Source organism: Mastomys coucha, unplaced genomic scaffold (genome assembly GCF_008632895.1).
Source record: "Mastomys coucha isolate ucsf_1 unplaced genomic scaffold, UCSF_Mcou_1 pScaffold15, whole genome shotgun sequence".
NCBI lineage: Eukaryota > Metazoa > Chordata > Mammalia > Rodentia > Muridae > Mastomys > Mastomys coucha.
In genome coordinates, this window is record NW_022196897.1 from 26,420,082 (window position 1) to 26,441,307 (window position 21,226).

General features: G+C 52.6%; 2 protein-coding genes across 7 annotated transcripts in view; one reads left to right on the plus strand and one right to left on the minus strand.

Moving 5' to 3' along the window:
• The window catches only part of Adgrd2 (adhesion G protein-coupled receptor D2), a 14,446-nt gene extending 4,777 nt beyond the window's left edge, over positions 1–9,669 (plus strand). The window contains exons 5-15 of the mRNA XM_031373195.1: positions 477–592; positions 1,372–1,475; positions 1,691–1,793; positions 2,061–2,214; positions 2,822–2,955; positions 3,040–3,155; positions 3,930–4,050; positions 4,421–4,520; positions 7,779–7,854; positions 9,236–9,329; positions 9,487–9,669. Of these exons, the coding sequence (XP_031229055.1) occupies positions 477–592; positions 1,372–1,475; positions 1,691–1,793; positions 2,061–2,214; positions 2,822–2,955; positions 3,040–3,155; positions 3,930–4,050; positions 4,421–4,520; positions 7,779–7,854; positions 9,236–9,329; positions 9,487–9,669 (1,301 nt within the window). The remainder of the gene's footprint in view (positions 1–476; positions 593–1,371; positions 1,476–1,690; positions 1,794–2,060; positions 2,215–2,821; positions 2,956–3,039; positions 3,156–3,929; positions 4,051–4,420; positions 4,521–7,778; positions 7,855–9,235; positions 9,330–9,486) is intronic.
• A 2,979-nt stretch (positions 9,670–12,648) lies between these two features.
• Positions 12,649–21,226, minus strand: part of Nr5a1 (nuclear receptor subfamily 5 group A member 1) — a 22,345-nt gene continuing 13,767 nt past the window's right edge. For all 6 annotated transcript variants that reach the window (XM_031370112.1, XM_031370115.1, XM_031370113.1 and 3 more), the window contains 2 exons: positions 20,607–20,754; positions 12,649–14,296 (listed from right to left, as the gene is read on the minus strand). In XM_031370112.1, coding sequence (XP_031225972.1) covers positions 14,049–14,296; positions 20,607–20,754 — 396 coding nt within the window. In that variant the 3' untranslated portion in view covers positions 12,649–14,048. The remainder of the gene's footprint in view (positions 14,297–20,606; positions 20,755–21,226) is intronic.

Consider the following 21,226-nt stretch of genomic DNA (forward strand, 5'->3'; position numbering starts at 1 on the left):
GGGCAAGGAGGATGTGTTACCCACATGGTATTGAGCTTCATCCTAGGATGCTTATGAAGGAGGTAGCATTGACTCTGGGAGGTGCCCTGAAGGAGACTCAACTATCCAATGGCTGCTAAGAGGGATTCCTATGAGGCTGTGGCCCTGAGCATTGTCAGAGTCCCCTCCTGGGACTTCAGCAAAAGGAATGACATCACCCACAAATGTTTAGCAGCCAGTACAGGCAAGAAAACAGAGGCCATCACTTCTTCTGACCTCTGATCCTACCATCCCTGAAAAAATTAAGCACATTTGCTGGATGGGAAACTGGGGCCCAGAGGGTTAGTTACTGGCCAAGGACATATCACTGACTGGAGGCAAAGCAGCCCTCAGCTTCAGACTTCAGGTCGCGAGTCCTCTGTCTGCCCTGTCTTTCCCCGTGTCCACCACATCTCAAGAGCCCCTTTGCTCCATCCCAACCCTAAGCTCAGATGCAGGGGGCTCCTGGGCCACCACTGGCTGTGTAGTGCTCACTCTACACCAGGACTCTACCACCTGCCTTTGCAACCACAGCACCAGCTTTGCCATCCTGCTGCAGGTGTATGAAGTCCAGGTGAGCAGGGAGAAACAGGGTAACCACATCTGCAGAGGCAGATTATCCATGAGGCCAATTCATCTTGAGACCTTGCACTGGACACTTGGAGGGTGGGTCAGGGACCAAGGCCCAGCTAGATATGGGGTTTGCAGAGGACCCAGGTGGGGAAATGGTGGGGTGTCAGGGCTCTGTGGAACTATTGGGTCTAGAACTGGGGTTTAGAAAGGTGTCCTGAAGGTCATGAAGAAACTGTATATAAATCATGAATTCAGGCAAATTTGAAGGGGAGATTCAATCAAGAGGGAAGCCAACTCCAGAGTAGATGAAGAAAGGGCTTCATGGAAACAGAAAGGAACCCCACGGTCATTTGCCAGAAGGTCCAGTTAGACAGAGCCGGTGCCTTAGGAAGACTCTGGGTCTGAAAGAGCCCCCAGGAAAGCTTACATGCTTATTTTCTGTAAACATCACATTAAAACCCACCAGCAGCTTCATCTTTAGTAGCAGTCTGTGATTCTTACATCACCTGCCTCACAGGAGCATCCCCCTGGATTTGTCAGTCACTTCCAATGCAGGACTCTGCTGAGTCAGTGGAAGCTTGGCAAGAGGGGCAGCTTTTAGGGAGATCCAGCAAGAAAGAGATAAACTCATTTATTGAGCACCTACTGTGTGCAGGCCTAGTCCCTGGTGGTCGGTACTATTGCCGTCCTTGATTCCCTAGGGAGGCTTGACGTCAGCAGGCAGGGTGAGTCTTGTGCAAATTGGGATGAGGATGGGCCCCTCACTGTCCTTTCCAGCAGGGAGGCCCTGAAGAGGAGTCGCTGCTGAGGACTCTGTCATTTGTGGGCTGTGGCGTGTCCCTCTGTGCTCTCGCTACCACCTTCTTGCTCTTCATTGTGGCTGGGTGAGGGAGTGTCCCACACCAGGGCTTGTCCCCTCTTAGACTCCACAGCCATCCCCATGAGACTTTGGTCTGGGGCTTCCCTTAGGGTAAGCTGGGTCCCTTGTAGCCTACATGAAGAGCCCAGCCATCAGAAATCCCTCACACCCCAAGGCCTAGCTGAAAATGTGTGAGGCCGGTGGGGCTGTCCTTGTTAGCCAACCCTTCTACCTACACAGGGTTCCCACTTCTGAGCGGACCACAATCCACAAGAATCTTATTCTTTCCCTGGCCTCTGCTGAGGGATTCCTCATGACCAGCGAGTGGGCGGAGACCAACAAGGTAGGCAGCCAGCAGCTGACTGGTAAACTCTGGAGCCGAAAAGCATGAGAAGCCTTTTGAGGTCTCCCCCCCACACCCCCCCGTTACTTGCTAGTGGCTTCCTTGCCCTGGTGGAGAGCAAATCTCAGAGAAGAAAGATCCAGATGGTACAAATGACAGAGACCTTCCCTCTGACTCTTCTTTGGATGAGCATGCCAAGCATGACCATGGGATCAGGGTAAGTGGTGCCCAGAGCTGAGCTCCATAGTGACCTCCATCTTCCCCCAGGTGGCCTGTGTGGCTGTCACAGTGGCCATGCATCTTCTCTTTCTGGTTGCCTTCTCCTGGATGCTGGCGGAGGGACTGCTGCTTTGGAGCAAGGTGGTAGCTGTGAGCATGCACCCAGGCCCCAGGATGAGGCTGTACTATGCTGCAGGCTGGGGTGAGGGCCCCTGATCCCTACTCTTGTTCTTTCCATTGCTCTCCAATACTGCCCCACACCAGTACCACCCAGACCTAACCTCTGGCCCATTGGTACCATTCAGCATCCAACAGCACCTAAGAACTACCTAATACTTAGTACCTAGTACCACTGAACACCCAGCACTCAACACTACCCTATACGTGTTTCATCCAGTACCACCTGATACTTGTCTCTGTTGTGAGCTCAGTTTCCCCAGTTACATCAGACCCTAGCTCTGTTTTTCTTTTTTTCTTTTTTCTTTTTCTTTTTCTTTGTTGTTGTTGTTGTTGTTGTTGTTGTTGTTGTTGTTCGAGACAGGGTTTCTCTGTGTAACCCCGGCTGTCCTGGAACTCACTCTGTAGACCAGGCTAGCCTCGAATTCAGAAATCCACCTGCCTCTGCCTCCCAAGTACTGGGATTAAAGGCATGCACCACCACCGCCCAGCCCAGTCTGTTTTTCTTAACTCCCCCCTACTCAACAGCCTCAGTTTCCACCTCTTAGATTGGCCCAGGGGACAGTTGTGCGCTGGGATACTAGACAACAGTGAGTGGTGGCATGGCCTGAGTCTATTTTCCCCTTCCCTAGGCATTCCTGTGGCCATTGTGTCCATCACCCTAGCATTGCACCCTCATGACTACGTGGCTTCTGGACACTGCTGGCTCAATGTCCATACGGATGCCATCTGGGCCTTTGTGGGGCCCGTCCTGTTTGTGCTGACTGTGAGCCGGAAGGTGTGGGTGCCACAAGGGAGGGACTCGTTGGGAAGAGGGGATTCCTCTTGCTCACTGGCACCCAACCTTCAGGCCAATACCTACATCCTGGTCCGTGTGGTAATGGTCACTGTATCCAGCAGCCACCACCGCGCACGCATGCTGAGCTCACAGCCTGACCTACAGCAGAAGATCAAGTTCCAAATGTGGTGAGGTTCGGCTAGGAGGCGGGATGAGATTGGGGTGCGGGGTCAGCTGGCACCTCACATAAGCCTGGTTTACTGTGAGTATGTGAGTCCTGTTGGGATGTGTGAGCCTGTGTTAAGCAATCAGTACATGTGTGGCTGACTTCCATGGCACTCGTGCTTGGGCATATCATGCTATATGAGACACTGTGGATATCAGCCAATGTCCTGGGGGCTCACTGTCTTCAGAAGGTGCTGAGGGTCTGCTTGAGACAAGACAGGAGGAGTCCTAAAGTCTGGCCATCCCCAGTTCAGGATCAGAGTAAGGATTCAAGCCTCTAGCTCTACCAAGGACCTGTCCCCACTCCCCAGCACCATGACTGCTGGAACACAGTGGAGTAACCTTCTTCCTATAGCCCAGCCTCCTCTGTGGCCTTCTTCACTTAACCAGTCCCTGCTGCAGCAGAACCACTCAAACCAGCAAGTACCTGAGAAGTCAGGGAAGCCAGGCTACTGGAGAGGGTCGCAGAGTCTTCCTGACTCATGCTCCCACTCCCTGCCGAGTTCTGGGAAGCTGCCTCATTTTTGCAAACTAGACTTGTGAATGAATGAAATCTTATCTCCCAGTACCACCACCCCTACTAAGAACGAAGCCAGGTCCACCCAAAGGCTTTGCAGAGCTTTCTCCCAATCTGCAGTTTGCAGGTTCCCGTCTCCATGTACTTCCTTGGTACTGCATCATCCATCAGACACCAGGGAATCACACTGGCCCCTCAGCTCTGCCTCCTTTCCCCACAGGGCCATGGTGAAACCAGTGCTGGCCCTGTTACCTGTCCTGGGCCTGACCTGGCTGTTTGGCCTCCTGGTACACATTAGCCCAACCTGGGCCTATGCTGCTGTGCTTCTCAATTCCTTCCAGGTATTTCTAGGCCCTGACCACATAGAATGGGGGCTCTGGAACATTGGAACTCAGAGAGGGTATGTGGTTTGCCAAGACTAAGCAGGAGGTGAGCCTACATCACAGAAGACATCCAACAGCAAAGTAGGGCATTCTGCAAAAAGAGGGGATAAGGGAGGCATGGCAACTGGTGCCCTTATGTCCACACGTGGGACATGACGAAGGACTTTTAGTTCACTGGACAATTGAGGAAGGCTCTCCAGCCCTGCTAGGGGGCGGGGTGGTCAGAGATGAAACCAGTAGAACACCCTAGGCTCCCAATCTCCGCCCCCCACCACCACCTGTGGCTTCTTTTGTTTCTGAACTGTCTCTGATTCTTTCTGTCTCTCAGGCTTACCGAGGGGTTGGTCAAGGGTCACAGTGTCTGGGCCACTTCAAGGATCACCAGGAGGCCAGTGAAGGCATACAGGGATCTTGTGCCCTCTCCTTAGGTATCTCTAGCTTACTGTGGGGTTGGCTCAGGCCACCCTATCTGTGATGACAAAGGGTTAGGAGAGGGTTTAATCAGGAGACTGATACTGACGTCACACAGTGAAGCCATCCATCATAGCTTGGTGACAGAGAAGTATCTAAGCACTTGAGTGTTCCTGTCTATAAGGTTTACAGACCTGTTGGGGACCCAGGCAGGAATAGATGGTGCCACCCCCAGGAGTAGGTGGCAAGACAGTGAGGGCCCCAAGGAGTGGTCCCTGTCACTGTTGTCCTGACCCTTGTAGGACTGTCCCCTTTGTCCATGCCAGGTCTCCCTACCCCGACTCCCTCTCAGGGCCAAAAAGAACAACTCAGGGCAAAGCTGAACAAAGGCATGCTCCTCAAATCAGGGGCAAAGGCTGTCTAGGGCCCTGCATCCTCAGAGCAGTGAGCCTTCCTTAGAGAGGAGGGCTGAGTCAGTAAGGGCTGCTTCTGATGCCTGTGTGATTGATTGCTCTGGCCCAGCTCACAGTTTGATCTCAATACAAACTCACAGACAGAGAAACAGGCCTTGTACAGTTGCTTTCCCAAGGCTTCAAAGCAAGAGCAAATAAGATGGGTCCTATAGTCAGTGTCTGGATTCTTAGTTCTGGAAGTAGTCAGCACTGACTGTGGGCAAGTCCTGGCACAATCACACTTCAGGAGGGGAGCTGAAGCTGAGTTGCAAGTCCAGTGAGAGACCCTGTCTCAAAAGATAAAGTGGATAGCAGTAGAGGTTGAAACCTAACATCGACTTGTGACCGCCACACGCATGCATATACATGTGCTCATACACGTGCAGAAATACATGTACACACTCACACAGAGGTGTACATGGGGTTGGGGCAAGAAGAAGAGCCTCATGAACCCCTGGCAATGATAAAGGGTAAGCATGGTCCCTAGTACCCTGTTGGCCTAAATGGCAGAATACTGGATACCGTGTCCTTTCCTGACATAGCTCCAAGTCCCCAGTACTCAGAGGCTCTATCCCAGCTCTCCCTGTGTGTCTAAGTGACCCTGGTGAGGTTTCTGTAGCTCAAAACAGGACACTGAAGGTGACAGAAGCTCGTTGTCATGGTGATTACTTCAACTTGCTGACAGTACCCCCGCCCCCTCTACCAGGCATACGCTCCAGGCCTGTTGTAGGGGGACTCAGAGGTACAACCAGTAGAACACCCTAGGCTCCCCATCTCCACACCACCCCCACCTGTGGCTTCTTTTGTTTCTGAACTTTCTCTGATTCTTTCTGTCTCTCGGGCTGTCACTGTCTTCTCTGCTGATATTTTTTTTTCCTGGCATTGCCCCTGGGCTCTTCTCCATCTTCTAAGATCTCTCCTGTCCTGGTCTGGGGCTCCTTTTCTGGCCTGCTCCTGGTTCCTATGAGAGTAGTGCTGTCAGGCAGCTCCCTGATTTATTCTAGGCTGTGTCCTTGGCACCTGAATGCCTTGTAACCATCCCCAGGCCTGGCCCGAAGTCCTGCCCTTCTGTCTTGGGCATAAACTAGGCAGGATATACCCCAGCCCAGTGACAGGATCCAGAGAGACCAGAATGGATCCAGCCTCACTTGTTATTCAGGAATGATTTTGTTTTCTTCTGACCCACACTATGTCTCGTTTTGTGGAAGGAAAGCCAGGCCTCACTTCTGTAGCCAGCTGTAGCTCACATCTACCTTGGTGGACCTGTCTAATGGGGATTGAAGTCCTCTGTGCCTTAAGGAATCTTCTGGTGACCCAACTGAGATAACCTTTACAAAGGGCTGAACACAATACCTGATGCACACCAAAGCTCTGTGAATAGGGACTCCTTTGTTTTCATTCATTCACTCATTTGTTCATTCATTCATGCTTTACAGATCTTCCCCACCCCCAGGCCAGTTGCTGGTTCACATCCCAAAGAACATAGTGCATAGGACCAAAGTGCCCATCTCATACTACCTACCCATAGTGTGGTAACTCAGAGGCTGAGAGGGCAAGGGACAGCCAAGGCAGTGTGGGGACAGAGGGAATTCTTAAGTGGAAGGGCTAATTCTCAGCTAAGGTATGAAGCTATATGCAGAGGGGCATCACTGTGAGACCCAGGGCAACATGAGGAGGGCTGGGAAGAAACAGGTCAAGAGGGGACATGGGACCAAAATGTTCTGACTCTGAAGTTGCTATAAGGGACTCCAGTTTTATTGTAGGGAGTGTGAGCCATGGGTGATGTCAAGCATGGGGTAGCGGAGTTCAGAAAGATGCCTTTGTTTGCTGGTGTAGAATATGAAAAGGAAACTCAAAGGAAGGCAATGCAGAGGTGCAGAAGGGACAGGCTGGCTGGCTCTGAGTTTAGTGATCTGTCTTAGTTGTTAAAGAATGGTGATGTCAATCCGTTATGCCCGGGGACCAGAGGTCCAAAGGCTGGAAGACCTAGGAGTCCAATGTCCTCTGCTCCTGGCCTCAGGCTTGAACAGGAAGCTGCCTTTTATGCTGTCACATGGTGTCTGAGTAAGTTCTAGGCTCTAGTTCTAGGCTCAGTTCAGACCTGACCCATTGGACAACACTATCTTGGGCCTCTCTATCCATCAAATGGGGCTTCATGAGACCCAAATATGGTGGTCCTTTTTGAGTGTCAAGGCCCTGCTGGTCCCTACACATGCAGAGAGGAGTCAGCTCTGTCCTAGGCCTGAATGCTGAGCCCTTTACACTCAGTCTCAGAAGGAAATAAGAGACTCTAGGGGCTGCAGACTAAAGGGCTAGAAGGAGGGCAGGGCAGGCTTTGAGTCCTTCTGCCTCTCGATGTCCCTCAGTGTATTTATCTACTGTGGTCCTGGGCTCTTGATCCAAGGAAAGTGGGAGGCCAGGCCACAGAGCAGGTGGGTATATTCCTTCTTAGTGATTGATATGAGACCTGTCCACAGGGCCCATACATCTTCCTTGTCTACGCTGCTTACAATGGAGAGGTAAGTATGGTGAGGAGACTGTGGGGAAAAAAATCAAGGGAGGGTGGACTGGGGTCCCTATCCCTGATTCCCATAGATTCAAGGAAGGACTCACCTGTAGGGCTCCAGGGAGGGTCAAGGCCTGACCTGTGCTACCCTGCAGGTGCAGAATGCACTACGGAGGATGACAGAGAGGAAGGCAGCTGAGGTGCTCAGGACAGAGCAGGTGCACCTGCCTAAGGGGGAGGGGCCCTGGGACCAGATGGGCAGGACCCAAGCACAACACCTCTCCTTTCAGACACTCTCTGGCCCTTCTGACCTGCAGGCTTCATGTCCCTGGGCCATGGCCGAGGAGAACACCCGAGCCTGGAATTCTCTGAGAAGACCTGTTGCTCTCAGAGGTACAATCTCTCTATCTCCATGCCTAGTGTTTTCTGCTGCCTTGATTTCTCCATCAGTCAACCAGAGCTAGGAGAACAGTGGCAGACTTTATAAGCCCACTAGAAAGACAAAGAAACTGAGGTCTTGGAGAACAGTTGGGTGTTGAACCAGAGGTGGGGTTTACTTAGAACTCCTGTCTAGGGTTCTTAGCCCAGTGGGGGCTAGGCGAGGGAAGTGTGCCTGAGCCCTTGACACAAGAGCTGGGAGGGCTTCAGTTTCCTTACCACTAATCTGAGAGTAAAGTTCTGAGCAGATTTTTAGGGTGTCTGATAGTGGGGGCCCAATGTCTTAGCCTGTGCAGAGTTCATCAAATATTTCCCCCTTTTAGGGACCCATGGATCCAGGATTCCCACAGCCTTCTCTTCCATTACGGAACCCAGGAGACCAGTAAGACTGGAACAAGGGACCAGCTAGTGTAATGGCAGGGTTGGGGGCACAACAAAGGTTAGGACAGGGCAGGTGGGCACTGACCCCAGGGACCTTGTCCTCAGCACCGGGAAGCTAGAGCCTGTAGGCTGGTAGACCTAAAATCCAAGGCCTCTTGGGAAGGGCCAAGAGCTCCCAGGGGGTATAGGGGACAGGAGAAGGAGCCTATCTTTCCTGTTCTCTTCTTCAGGCCGTGGAGCTGACAGCATTTAGGACTTCAGGTACTTCTCTTCCTGGGCAGACGACTTCATCCCTCCTCTCCCGCACTGCTCCAAGATGAAAATGATTTGAGACTCAGCCACACAGGAACCAATCTTAGATCAACACTGCCTAGTCTCAAACTATATCCATGGCTGGCTGGAAGAGAGGCCTGCTTTCAGAACTCTTGCGGGGATTAGGCTCAATGCCAAACCCTAGGCCGGTGCTGGTTCTGGTCCACTAGTCAGGGGAGGCTGCTTTCCTCGAAGTGTGCAGAGGAGGAGGCCAGGGTATCCAAAGGAGCTGCGACTAGGCAGCCAGTGGCGCATCAGGAACCAGTCTCACCGGCACAGATGGGGCAACTGAGACGTGGCAATAGTCATAGGGGTGTGATCCAAAGACCAAGGTTTGTGGCAGCCTTGATTGTTCAGCTTCCGGTCCGCTAAAAGAGGCTGGAGCGACCCCTGCAGGCAGATCAGGGGCGCAGGGCTAGGCAAGATCAGAGTGCGCAGCCGCCCCTAACCCGACGGGCCCAGCCCCCGCCTCCACCCCGCCCCCACCCGCAGGCACAGCCGTCTGCGAGAACAAGAGCCACTGCAGCACCTCTGTGCCTTTGTCTCTGCTGAATGGGTGCGTTGCTAGGGCTGCTCGTAGCAACGAAGCCGCTTCCACTTCGGCCCCACCTTCCAGACCCTTACCCTGGCCTGACATCCCTAGCTCCTCCCAATCACGCACTCCGAGCAACCTGGGCAAAGGTCTCAGTGAGGGGTGGCTGCCGGCCATGCGTCCTTTCCGGAAAGCTCTGGGGACAGTAGGTGCATGCAGGTGTTCTGACTGTAGAGAAACCGTCTCAGGGAGACCACGAGGGGCAGGCTGGGTTCCCCACAAGTCTTTGTTGCCAGACCCTGCCTAATCTTGGCCATTCTTGCCAGCCCTGCCCAAAGAGATCCCTTGCACTTTCCTTACAGGGATCTAAAAGGCATGTGCAGGGTTTCCTCCCAGCCTTTCAGGAGCTCAATGGCCAGAGGACCTCAGCTCATCGTCGGAAACCCAGATTGAACCGTACAGGGGGCAGCTCCAAGCGAGAGAAAGGCAGCTCTGGACCAGCCCGGCTGGTCCTTCTGTTTGTCTTGGTTCCTTCCACTTCCTAGATGCTCCCGCCAGTGTCTGATAATAAACTAGGTGTTGAAGCTTCCTGCCTGTGCTACCCCTAAGCCCCTGGGCTGGGGGTTGTCTTCCTGGCCAGGAAGGGGTAGATGAACAGGGCTGTCTGGTAGGAAGGGGAACAGAGAAGCTGTCAGTTTGACTCTGGGAATCTGCCTTGCTGCCAGGCTCGCTAGTTCTAGTTAGCACTTTAAAAAACATTTGTCTTGTGTGTGTGCATGTGTCGGGATGTTTGTGTGGAGGTCAGGGGACAGCTTGCATGAGTCAGTTCTCCCCTTTCACCATGACTGGCATAAAGTTCAAGTCATTAGGGTTTGTGGCAAGTGCTTTTAGTCCCTGAGTCATCTCTTCTGCCCAGCAGTCAGCCCATTCAGCATCTGCAGTGTCCCTGGCCTGAGGCTGTGGTTCCTCACTCTTGCCTGGAGATTAACTTCATCCTTACTGTGCAGACACAGGCCAGGGGCGTCCCTGCTGGCAGCCTAAGTGCATGGGCAATGGGTGTGGGCCCAAAACACCTAGGCACTGATTTCTGGAGGTGCCAGGCACCACTGCACACAGGGAGCAGGGATTCACTCAGGAATAAGGGAATGGCTGTCTCACTGAGGAGGAACCTGTATGGAAGTCAACTGAAAACAGGCCAGCCACCAGTTGGGACCCCAACACCATCCAGCCTACCTCCCTTGGGGCTACAGAGATGGGTCAGAGTGTGCATGGGACAAAGGAGACAAAGAGGGCAGGGTGAGTGAGAAACCCCCAAGAGCCAGTGAGGCACAGTCCCTGGGCTTTGGTGGCTTCCTCCCCGAATCCTATGTGGGTTGCAACTGGGACACAATTTCTGGAGAGCAATGGCTCACCTATGCAAGTCCGGGTCTCCAGGCACTTATTTCTGGGGACCTAGGATGTGGAAGAACTTGAAGCCTTCCTGTCTGTCATTTGCAGAATGAGGGATAACAGGCTCTCTCTCTCTCTCTCTCTCTCTCTCTCTCTCTCTCTCTCTCTCTCTCTCTCTCTCAAAAGACCTTATGATAGAGTCCTATGCTAGTTTGGGGCATGGCAACTACCCTGCACCCTGTAGGTATGCAGAGAAGGTCAGCTGTGACCAGAGACATGTAGGGCTGTAGGCAGAGAAAACTGTGTTCAAGGCATTGAAGGTTCTGGGTGAAGAGGCCAGATATTCACGAGAGAGAAGACAGCAGAGCACCTGCCTTTCGCTGGGAAGGCACGCAGAAACCCGGGAGGATGAAAGGCTGAGCCAGGTGGCCATTCCTTTTGGAGCAGGTGGGCTTTGCTAAATATCAGCAGCATACATGCTCAGCCCTGGCAGAACCCATGGCCTGTAGCTAGAGGGCCAGGGGGCATGTAAGGAGGTAGAAGAGACTGGGTCCTTGGTGGCACAAAGCCATCTGCATTTCCATGCGCTCTGAATCCCTTCCCTCGAAGGTCCCTGTTCCAATCAAAAAGGTTTGGGGGTCGGGGGACAGGACTAAGGAGCTTTTTCCAGGCCTTTCCATCCTACATATCTCTTCTTCCTCCCACACCCTCTATGCTCCAGCCAAACACAGTCAGCTGGCACCACCCTCTTTCTTTTTATTGTCACACTGTTCTTTCTGGACTGTCTTTGCTTCTGTTAAGCTGGTGAATTCCTAGACATCCTTAAAAACTCAATTTGGACGACTTCTCAGCTGTTGAGTCTTCTCTTGTGAGCTAATCAACAACTTTCTTAATAAGAGATCACATCATAGCATCTGGTTGATTAAGACAGTTTTCTTTAAGCCTGGACATTGCCCTGGGACAGGCACAAAGCAGGAGAGGAACATCTTTTTTCTGCCACCTCCCCCTAAAGGAGGTACCCTTTTTCTAGTTTTTTTAGAAAATGTTGCCCTAGGTTAATCATATTGGTTAAAGTTGGTGGGACAGTGGCTGAGCACCGATTCAGCTGCAGGAACGTGGAGAACCCTCAAAGATGGCCAGGAAGAGCAGATCCACCGGGAGGTGCTGGAGCATTCAGGTGTTGGTCAAGCTCAGTGCTGCCACCTAGCAGGATTCATCAGCAAGGGTGGGAATTGAGGGCAGGGTAGAAAGGGAGAGCCAGGTTGGATCTGGGTCCCCACACTGGCACCCCTGCTGGAGTCACTGCAAGGATAGGAAGCTGTGGTGTTTGCAAGGTGTTCATGAAATGGATGCGCTTTCGGTATGGGGCAGAACTGGCATGACTGGGTGGAAGTGAGATGAGACCCCAGAAAGTCACAGCATCTCCCTGGGTTTTCGTACAGTTGAGTCCCAGGTTTGGGATGGGGCCCAAAGCCTAGTAGCACCTGCTGTCTCTACACCCTGGGCTCTTCATCTGTCTCCTGCCTCATTTTAAATAATACCTTCAATGTGTATGGTATGTATGTAGACACACAGATATACACTGTATTTAGATCATACCCATCTCCCACTGCTCAGTTCCCAGGACTCTGTCCACATTCCCCTCCCAACTTCCTTACTTTACTTTCATAATCTGCTGAGTCCATTTAGTAAAGTCTGTATGTACATAGGTGCAGGGCCTTCCAATGGAGCACTGGAGCATGGATTAGGATCACATCCCTGAAGAAATCTGACATTCCCACCCCCAGAAGCCATTGACAGTCAATAGCTCCTTAGCCAGGAGTAGGGGATATGTGAGTTCCTCCTCCATCCGTGCTGGAGTGTTGAGTGGCTTGGTCTTGTGCAGGTTCTGTGTGTGTGTGTGTGTGTATGGGGTGTGTGTGTGTGTGTGTTGCACATAGGTCAGAGGACAACTTATGGGAGTCAGTTCTCTCCTTCACCATGTGGGCTCAGGTCATCAGGCCTGCAAGCACCTTTACCTGCCCCTTCCCAGAGGTTTGAGCTGAACACTATTTTGGTGGCAGACAGACCACCACCACCACCCAGAACCTACCCCAGGGACTACACCTTGCTTCAGAATGCAAATTCACAGATGCTACTGGAAACTAACTGCAAAATTTATTTCAGGGCTGCAGGGCTGCAGGGGTTTATAAGGGCACTTCTTGTCTTGGGGCTGTGGGTCTCTGGCCTTGGTGAGAGCACGCATTTCAGGGGCAGAGGTGGGGTCTGAGCCAGGGTAGTAGAAGACAGGAGACAGCCTTGTCCAGTTGGGCAGGCCTAGCATAAGCTGTAAATCGGACATGAAAGCAGGAAAGACAGTGGATGCCCAGTCTGAAACAGAGGATGGCTTAGGTCTCTCCCCCCACTGCTTGGCCCTGCAGAGTGACTTTCAGGAGGCAAAGCAGAAGCCAGGGAACTGAGGCCAGTTTCAAGGGGTGTGGCAAGGGACCCAAAAGGATGGAGCCATGAGAGAGAGTCCTCAGCACTGTGCTCATATAAAGATCCGTGAGTTCTCCTAGGTTCACCCATATCCCCACCTGCAAGGACTCTGAGCTCCTGCAGGCCTCCTGTTGCTCCCTTAGTGGAGCTGGGGCAGAGGGCAAGTGACAGCTCTTCTCAGGAGTGAGGTGGGGTACATGAAGATGACCAGATGCCACCCTGACTCTTGGAAGGAGATGTCAGGAGAAAGCGTTGGTGCTAATCCCCATACCCCAGCTCAGTCCTCAGTCTGTCTCCTGCCCACTTCTCTCTCACACACTTTCCAAGGACTATCTAGATGAAAGCGAAAGAATCCTGGTGACTGCAACCTTGCAGATAAGTACCAGCCCAGCCAGCTGGTGGTGGGCAGGGCTAGAGCAGGAATGTTGACTACACCAGACTCCTCCTCCCTGGGTAGCTGGGACCTGGGAGAAGGACGATCACAACTAAGTCCTTTTACAGATAGTGGATCAGAATTAGACAGGTGGAGGGCTGGAGGGGGTCTTTTTGCCCTACCCACTCTCATGGTGTCTGTCCTCTAGGGACCCAATTTAGCAAACTCAGTTTACAACAGCAGACTTCCTTCCCTGCTTCAGGGGATTCTGGAGACCCCCCTCCTCTGCCCTCATCGATGCCTGCAGACCTTCCTCTGCCTCTGATTACAGGAGAGAGGGAAAGGATGACCTCTGACCCAAGGGACATCCAGGCCCACCAGGAAATCCCGAGCCTCCTCCTGGGACCTCAGATACCAGGAAAAAAAAAAAAGCTGGGGGCAGATGGAGGAAGGAGTGTTAGAAGTCACCCCTTTGGGGCACTCCAAGTGGCAGACACATGCCAATGGCTAGTGAAGGCAACCTGCCCCGGCCAGTTCCTGCCCATCCTTGCCCGTCATCCCAAACACACAGCTATGGAGCTCAGGGGCAGAGGCTTAAGGACAAGGCTCCTGGGTCACCTAACGCAAGGAGTCTTTTGGAGGCAGTGGCATCCCTGCCTACTGCCCACTGCCTGGCTCCCAGGCTCACGTCTGCTTAGCCTGCAACATCTCAATGAGAAGGTTGTTGCGGGGCATCTCGTTGCCCAGATGCTTATGGTACAGGTACTCCTTGGCCTGCATGCTCAGGGCCCGCACCTCCACCAGGCACAATAGCAACTGCTGGAATTTGTCTCCGCAGTGTGGGTAGTGACACAAGGTGTAATCCAGCAGGGCGGCGTTGGCCTTCTCCTGGGCGTCCTTTACCAGGCTGTGGTTGTTCAGGAATTTCACATCTGCAACGGGAGCAGCCCATCACCCTCTTGTCACTGTGCCACCAACGAAGTTGGGCTGACACAGTCACCAGTATTACCAACACCACATTCCAAGGGGGGATACCAACCTGTGGGTGCAGAGACTGCTATGAGCCCCTCAGTGGCAACCCCCTCACCCCCACCCTGTGGCCACCGTCAGTGACATCACTCTGCATACTGTCCCCAAGCTTCTCCCCATGCTTTCTTTGTCTTTGGGGTTTGTTTGTTTGTTTTCTTTCTTTTTGAGGCAAGATCTACTATGTCTCCCTGGCTGGCCTGGACCTCACAGAGATCCACCTGCTTCTCTCTGCCTCCCCAGTGGATTAAGGGCATGCACTATCACACCTAGAAAATCCCTGTATTCTATCACCAGTATGGCCACCACTATCACCAACCACTAAACCATACCACTGACCCAGCCATCACTGCTGTTGTCACCATGGATACTTGAAAATCAAGACCATCAAGAACATCAGCAGATGTATTGCTCATATGGTGTTTACACCTCTCTATTTTCTCATCTATGAAATGGGGTGCACTTGTCTCTCCCAGGATGCACATCAAAGCCTTTCTGTGCCATCATCCCTGCCCTGATAGACATCATCATCAACATCACTGTCCAAAGGACCTGTCTTAGGGTGTCAGACTCATGAGCACTTTGGACATGCCCTGGAAAGAGGCTCCATAAATTCAGTCATGGGACTCTGGGGTCAGCTTCTTTGAGGCACTGCTTGTGGTAAGGAAGAGGGACCTGGGTGTGTGTGTGCCGGTTACATGTGGGAAGTTGTGGAATGGATATACTCAGAGCATGTGGAGCCACGTTGAAAAGCAGGGCAGAAGCTGGGCGGTGGTGGCACACGCCTTTAATCCCAGCACTTGGGAGGCAAAGACAGGAGGATTTCTGAGTTCGAGGCCAGCCTGGTCTACAGAGTGAGTTCCAGGACAGCCAAGGCTACACAGAGAAACCAAAAAAAACCAAAAAAAAAAAAAAAAAAAAAAAAAAAAAATGTGGCTTCACAACAGCTTCAGGTTCTTGGGCTGGCGAGATGGCTTAGCGGGTAAGAGCACTGACAGCAATTCCAAAGGTCTTGAGTTCGGATCCCAGCAACCACATGGTGGCTCACAACCACCCGTAATGAGATCTGATGCCCTCTTCTGGTGCTTTTGGGCTGGAGCAAGAGGGGCAGAGCAAGCAGGGCGGCAGAGGTCCTGAGTTCAATTCCCAGCAGCCACACATATGATGGCTCATGGCCATCTGTACAGCTACAGTGTACTCATACACATAAAATAAATAAAAAAATAAAAAAAAGAAAAGCAGGGCAGAGTGGGAGGTAAGAGAGAATGTGAAGAACTTTAGGTTTGTAAGGCAAAGCAATTTACATAAATTTAAAACAGCACTGAAGTGTGGCTTAGAGCACACTGTTGGCCTGGCACAAGCAGGCCCTGGTTCTATCCCCTGTGCTATCAAAAAAATGAAAAGAGAGGGTTGGGGGAGGGTGGAAAGACAGTGGGCGGGTGAGTAGGCAGGCAGTCTGGCTCACTAGCCCTCTCCAAACAGACAGGCTGTGTGAGAACAATGGTCGCCAGATAGATATGGAAGGCCAGCTCCCAATGAGAGGGAGAGGAGCAGGTGGCTCAGTGTGGACCAAATGTGACTGGGGCTGGAGCGTGATCAGTGCATCCTTGGGCCTTAGTCCTGGGTTAGACACAAAAGAGGTCGTTGGAGTTGGTTAGGAGTGAGCTGCCCTGTAGAAGAGTCCCTCCCTGCCTGTTCTGCATAAAAGCTCACCTTCCTCAGGGAAGGGGGCTGGAAACAGGGTGTCCAGGTCCCTTCCTTGTCACCAAGCCCCTGTCACAGCTCTCAGCCTCAATCAGCTCATGTCCTGCCTAGGAGCTTAATTAACATAAGGCCCCAGCCCTCAAAGCCTATCCTGGCCTCTGCTGGGCTGTTGCCTCCAGAGGTTCACAAGATGGGTCACTCATCTGCTTTCCTCCCTTGAGGTAGGTACCCCCAGTCTTTCTACTGTGGGGGAGTTTGTCCAGCATGCGCTCTTGGCCCTCTAATCCCTCTTAACACCCACTGCGCCAGGAAAGCTGAGGTGCCTGGCAACCCTGATCCTCAGCCGCCCCCAGCATACCCGCTGAGGCCTGTGTTGTCCAAAGATGGATTTAGGGAAACCGGAGCTGGGCCTGAGTCGTATGGCAGGATTTGGCAGCTGCTGGCTTCTACCCTGGCTCCCATCACCCTCCAATAAGTGAGCTGGGGTCATTTTCTTCCTCCTCTCCCTGGGATAGCCACCAGTTCACAGACATCTTTATGCCTTTTAGCCCCCTTTGTCTAGAGATACACTCTGAGATCCCAGCCCAGTCCTTCACTGCCTCAGTGCCCCCTGTACAGTGAAACCTACCCAACTGTACAGAACAACCCAGCTTTCTAGGCTGGCTGGCTCCAGGTACATTTAAAGGTGATCACAGGAAACCATTCCACCAAGCTAGTCTCCTGGAAGCGAGAGATGCCTACTGATCCCATTTGTCCTTGACCCAACCCCTTTCCCATCCCTGTATCATCAGTCAGCACCTTCATACTATCCCTGAGTTATTCTGACATTCTTAATAGGAGAAAGATGGGGTCTGTCTCTAGGCTGCCCAGTAAAGGGGCCCAGAGGAAAGAGATGAGGTGGAGGAGGATGGGCTAGGATGCTGCTCAGATGGAAGGGATGGAGGCACCAGGGCCCAGGCTTCCAGCTTTACCAGGATTTACTGTTCTCAGCAACAAGCATCGGGGACTCAGGATGACAGTGGAGTAGAAGGGGGAGGGTGCAGGGCAAGGACAACTTTCAGGTACAGCCCCTCTCTAAGAAGGCCTCTGGACTCTCAGTTCCCACATATTAAGACTTCCATGGCCCTGGAGCATGAAGGCAGCTACAGGGTGGAAGGACATACACAGCAGCCACAGACCAGAGCTGGGATCCGTTTCATGGCACCAGCTTGGTTCATCCCTTCAGATATCTAGACTGCAAGAAGTGCATCCTGCAAGTGTGTGCCTAGACCACCCACACATAGCAGGGCAGGACTCAGACCCAAGCCTGTCTGATTCTAGGAGCTGCAGGACTTCCTGCTGTGGGCAGGGCGGGGCTGGGATTCCCAGAGCTGGAAGGCTTCAGAATCAGGCTCTCTGCAACCTATGGGGCTAGTCTAAGATCCCTCCCTGGGGCTGACTTTAGACCTAACTTTTCCCTCACCTGGAAACCTTAGATCAGTTTACCTCTCCAGTCTCCAGTTTCCTCTGCTCACTCAGACTAGGGGATGGAATACAGCCACATCACACTGAGTGTGGTACCCTTTGCTCTTAGACCCAGGAACAGGCATCGTCCCATAACCTGGAGATTCTCCCTTCACATGCCAAGGGGCTCACACCCCAGCTCTGCAACCAGAGGCCACCTTGGAACCTATCTTCTGTAAGATGGGGCAGGTCAGGACAGGGCTCCTTGCTGAGTACCAGCCTGGGACCTGAGCCTGCAGAATGGACTGTACTGCCCACATCCCTGGAGGCAGAGGGGGTGGGAGATGGCACCCCACCCTGGGAGCAGCCGCTAGCTCCATGAGCTGGGGGCCCCCCGGGATCTCAGAAAAGCCCCCTTTTCACGGTTTAATTGAATATTTGAATAATCCTTTCATTCCAGCGAGGCATAAAGAATGTTGTCCCAATAGCAGTGACTCAGGCAGGCGCCCCCGCGCACAATGGCCCCTCGAGTGGCACTGCTATTCAGTCCGTCTTTTGTTGGCTTGGAGCGGTGGGTAAATTGCAAACGCTTAAGGGAATGCTGCCGTGCGCCTCAATGGGAATCAGGAAATCGAATGTTAGGTCAATCCATTAAGCTTCGATTAAGTCCTCGGCGGAACAATGCCGGCCGGGCCCATCTTCATAAACACTGCGATTGCCAGGAGAGAGGCACTAATTTTAATTAAGCCTCCTTACCTGCCTCTGAGCTGCCTGAGATGCTATTTAGACGCCAAATGGCACCCTTCTGCAGAGACAGGCGAGAAAGAGGTGTGTAGGGAGGGACAGGGTGGGGGGTGGGTGACAGTCACTGCCTAGGGTTGAGGCTATCCAACCCAGGGCGGTGAGGCTGAGGGTCCCACAAGCAGACTGACTGGAAGTCTGTGGGTAAGTGGCCGGCCTTGTCTTGAGTTCTAGTTTTCCTGAAAGCTCAGCTCTGACGAGGAGCTCTGCATTTCAGAGTCACAGGGTCTATTCTATCATCACTCAGCTGCAGCTGGAAGGGCCTGAGATGGTGATATGCAGATGTGAGGTGATCATGTTATTCCCAGAGTGGGAACCATTCCAGAGCAAGGTTCAAGGTACCCAATAACAAAGGCCATGCACAGTTCATCCCCTGTCTACCTTGTGGCCTCCTCTCTACCCATCCCCCTCCCCATAACTTCCAACAGGCTTTTCCTTCTGTTTGTTTCACCAGAACACTCCTATTCACACTGCAGGGCCCAACTCAGATGTATGTACCGCATCCTGCATCCTGACCCAGTAGAGTTGCCCCCGCTCTGATCATACTGGACTGCTCGCTTCCTATCCCAACATGAAGTCTCTTTCCAAGGACTCTATGACCCAATGTGTCTCTGTCATTGTCCCCTCGTTCTAGGCTTCAGTAGGTTGAGGTCCCAGAATCACTGTCTCCTGTGCCTCTGACATCCACAACCTCAACCCAACTTCAGGCCCACTGAGCTGAGAACTCCTCAGACACCATGGCCAGACCTGAGACAATAAAGCCCTCAGTCAGACACAAAGCGTGAATAAAGACAGCCTGTAGGCTGGTTTGTTCAGTCACTCTGGCTCATCTGTTTATGGACTTAGTAAGGATGATTAATAAAGAACATCAGTACACACTTCTGAGGGCCAAGATTGTGGTAGAATTACCTCATTGTACCCTTGCAGTATGTCAAGGACATTTACGGATGTCATTTCACACATGGGGAAATAGAGGCTCAGAGAGTGACTTGCTCAATTGCAAAAGCCGGAGAGATCAGAGACTCCAGGCAGCCATGTACTTATTCAGGCTCTTCCCACACTCCCCACTCTAGCACTGATCTCTCCCAAGTTACTGAAGGTAAAGTTAGCTTATGGGATGGGAGGGAGGCACTGAGCTGCCCCAAGTCAAGGCACCACTGAGCCCAGCCCCAGGAGAAATAGGGAGACCAATGTCCAACTGGACCTAGTACCTTTGCTTGTAGGAGAATGGGGGCTGTGGGGTTCTCTTAAGGGAGCAGGGCTGGAGCTCTGACTGGTGCTGAGAAGTCCTCTTTGCTGAGCATCCCCACTCAAGGTCCTCCCAAACTTGGCCAGGGCACCTAAGGCCATGCTACACTTTAAGGTGGCAACTTCATTGTAGTCATTTCCTAACACTCTGTAGAACCCTAGCCAGGCTGAGAGTCCCAGGCCGTTGTCCCTAGCACATGGACATGACAAGTAGCCTGAGCACTGGGCTTCCTCACCAGCTCCCTTCTCTCTGTTTCCAAATACTTCCTACCCCTAGGAAGCATCATTGCCAGGCTGCCACAAAGACCTACCTACCTCCTTTCTGTCTCTCTCCCATCCCATAGCTGCTTCCCTGCTGACGAATCCCCCGCCCAACTCACCCACTGAGATGCTCTCTCCCAAGCTTTCTATCCCAGAACTTGGGCTCTCTGAGGCATATCCTCATATTTGTTGCATTGTGCTGCTATGCATTCCCCCATCTATGTGTTCCGCCTTTTATGAGACACTTGCTGTTCCCTTAAGTGGATGGCTCTGAGGGGCAGCAGTTGGCATCTTTCCCATTTGACGTTTGCCTCGAGTCCCTGGCACCCAGGCAGATGTTCAGCAGATGTTTGTAGAATGAATGTACAGGTGAAGGGACCTAGAGTCAGAACTTGGGTCCCTGTAGTTCAGGGAGTTAGGGAAAAGTAGGGACCCCAGGATAGGAGCCAGGGAAGAGAGTCCTAAATGCAGCAGGCATTTAAGTCTGTTAGGTATGAAGAGCAATTTCTGGCGTGATTAGCTAGAAACAAATTCAGAAACAGTCTCACCCTATGAAAAACAAAACATAGACAACATCTCAGCCTTTGAGATTTCACACTGAGAAACCAAGCCCCTCCAGGGAGCAGCCAGGCCCTGACCCACAACGTGCCCTTATAACACTCACTAAAAGAGGATCCTTGTCCCTTGGGCTTTCTAACCATGGTAGGGCCCCCACTGTCTTTACCGCCCTCCACTGCAGAGCCTGTAGAGGCCACTCACCGAGGCTGAAGAGGATGAGGAACTTGAGACAGACGAACTCCTGGCGGTCCAGCTGCAGAGCATGCAGCTGTAGCACTAACTCCTGTGCCCGAAGCACCAGGCTGTGCAACAGGGAGCCAGCCTGCACAGCCACCGTGCTCAGTTCCACCTGCACCAGCAGAGGGCAGGTCAGGGAGGTGGGCAGAAAGACATGGGCTCGGGTGAAAGGGCACAGGGCAGAAGGTTCTGATCAGTGACTTGGGTCAAGCACTGAGCCTAGGGCCCACTATTTTGCCAGCTTTGTTGAATCAAGCTGAGCACCCATGGCTGGCCTTGTCGTTAATGGCAGTGGAGCAGGCACCAGGCAGCAGGAACACTGGAGCTGAAGGATACTTCATTTACAAAGGACTGCTTCCAGCCCTGTGGTGTGAACAATTCTTGTATAGCTGACTTTGACAAGTGCCCTTCCCTGGGGCAGGGGAGAAGGCAGTAGGGGTGGTTCTGCTGGGCACAGGAAATGACCACCATATAACAGCTGATACATCACCATCTACCTCGTTCTCTCTGTCACTGTCTGTCTGTCTCTGTCTGTCTGTCTGTCTGCCTCTCTCTCTCTCTCTCTCTCTCTCTCTCTCTCTCTC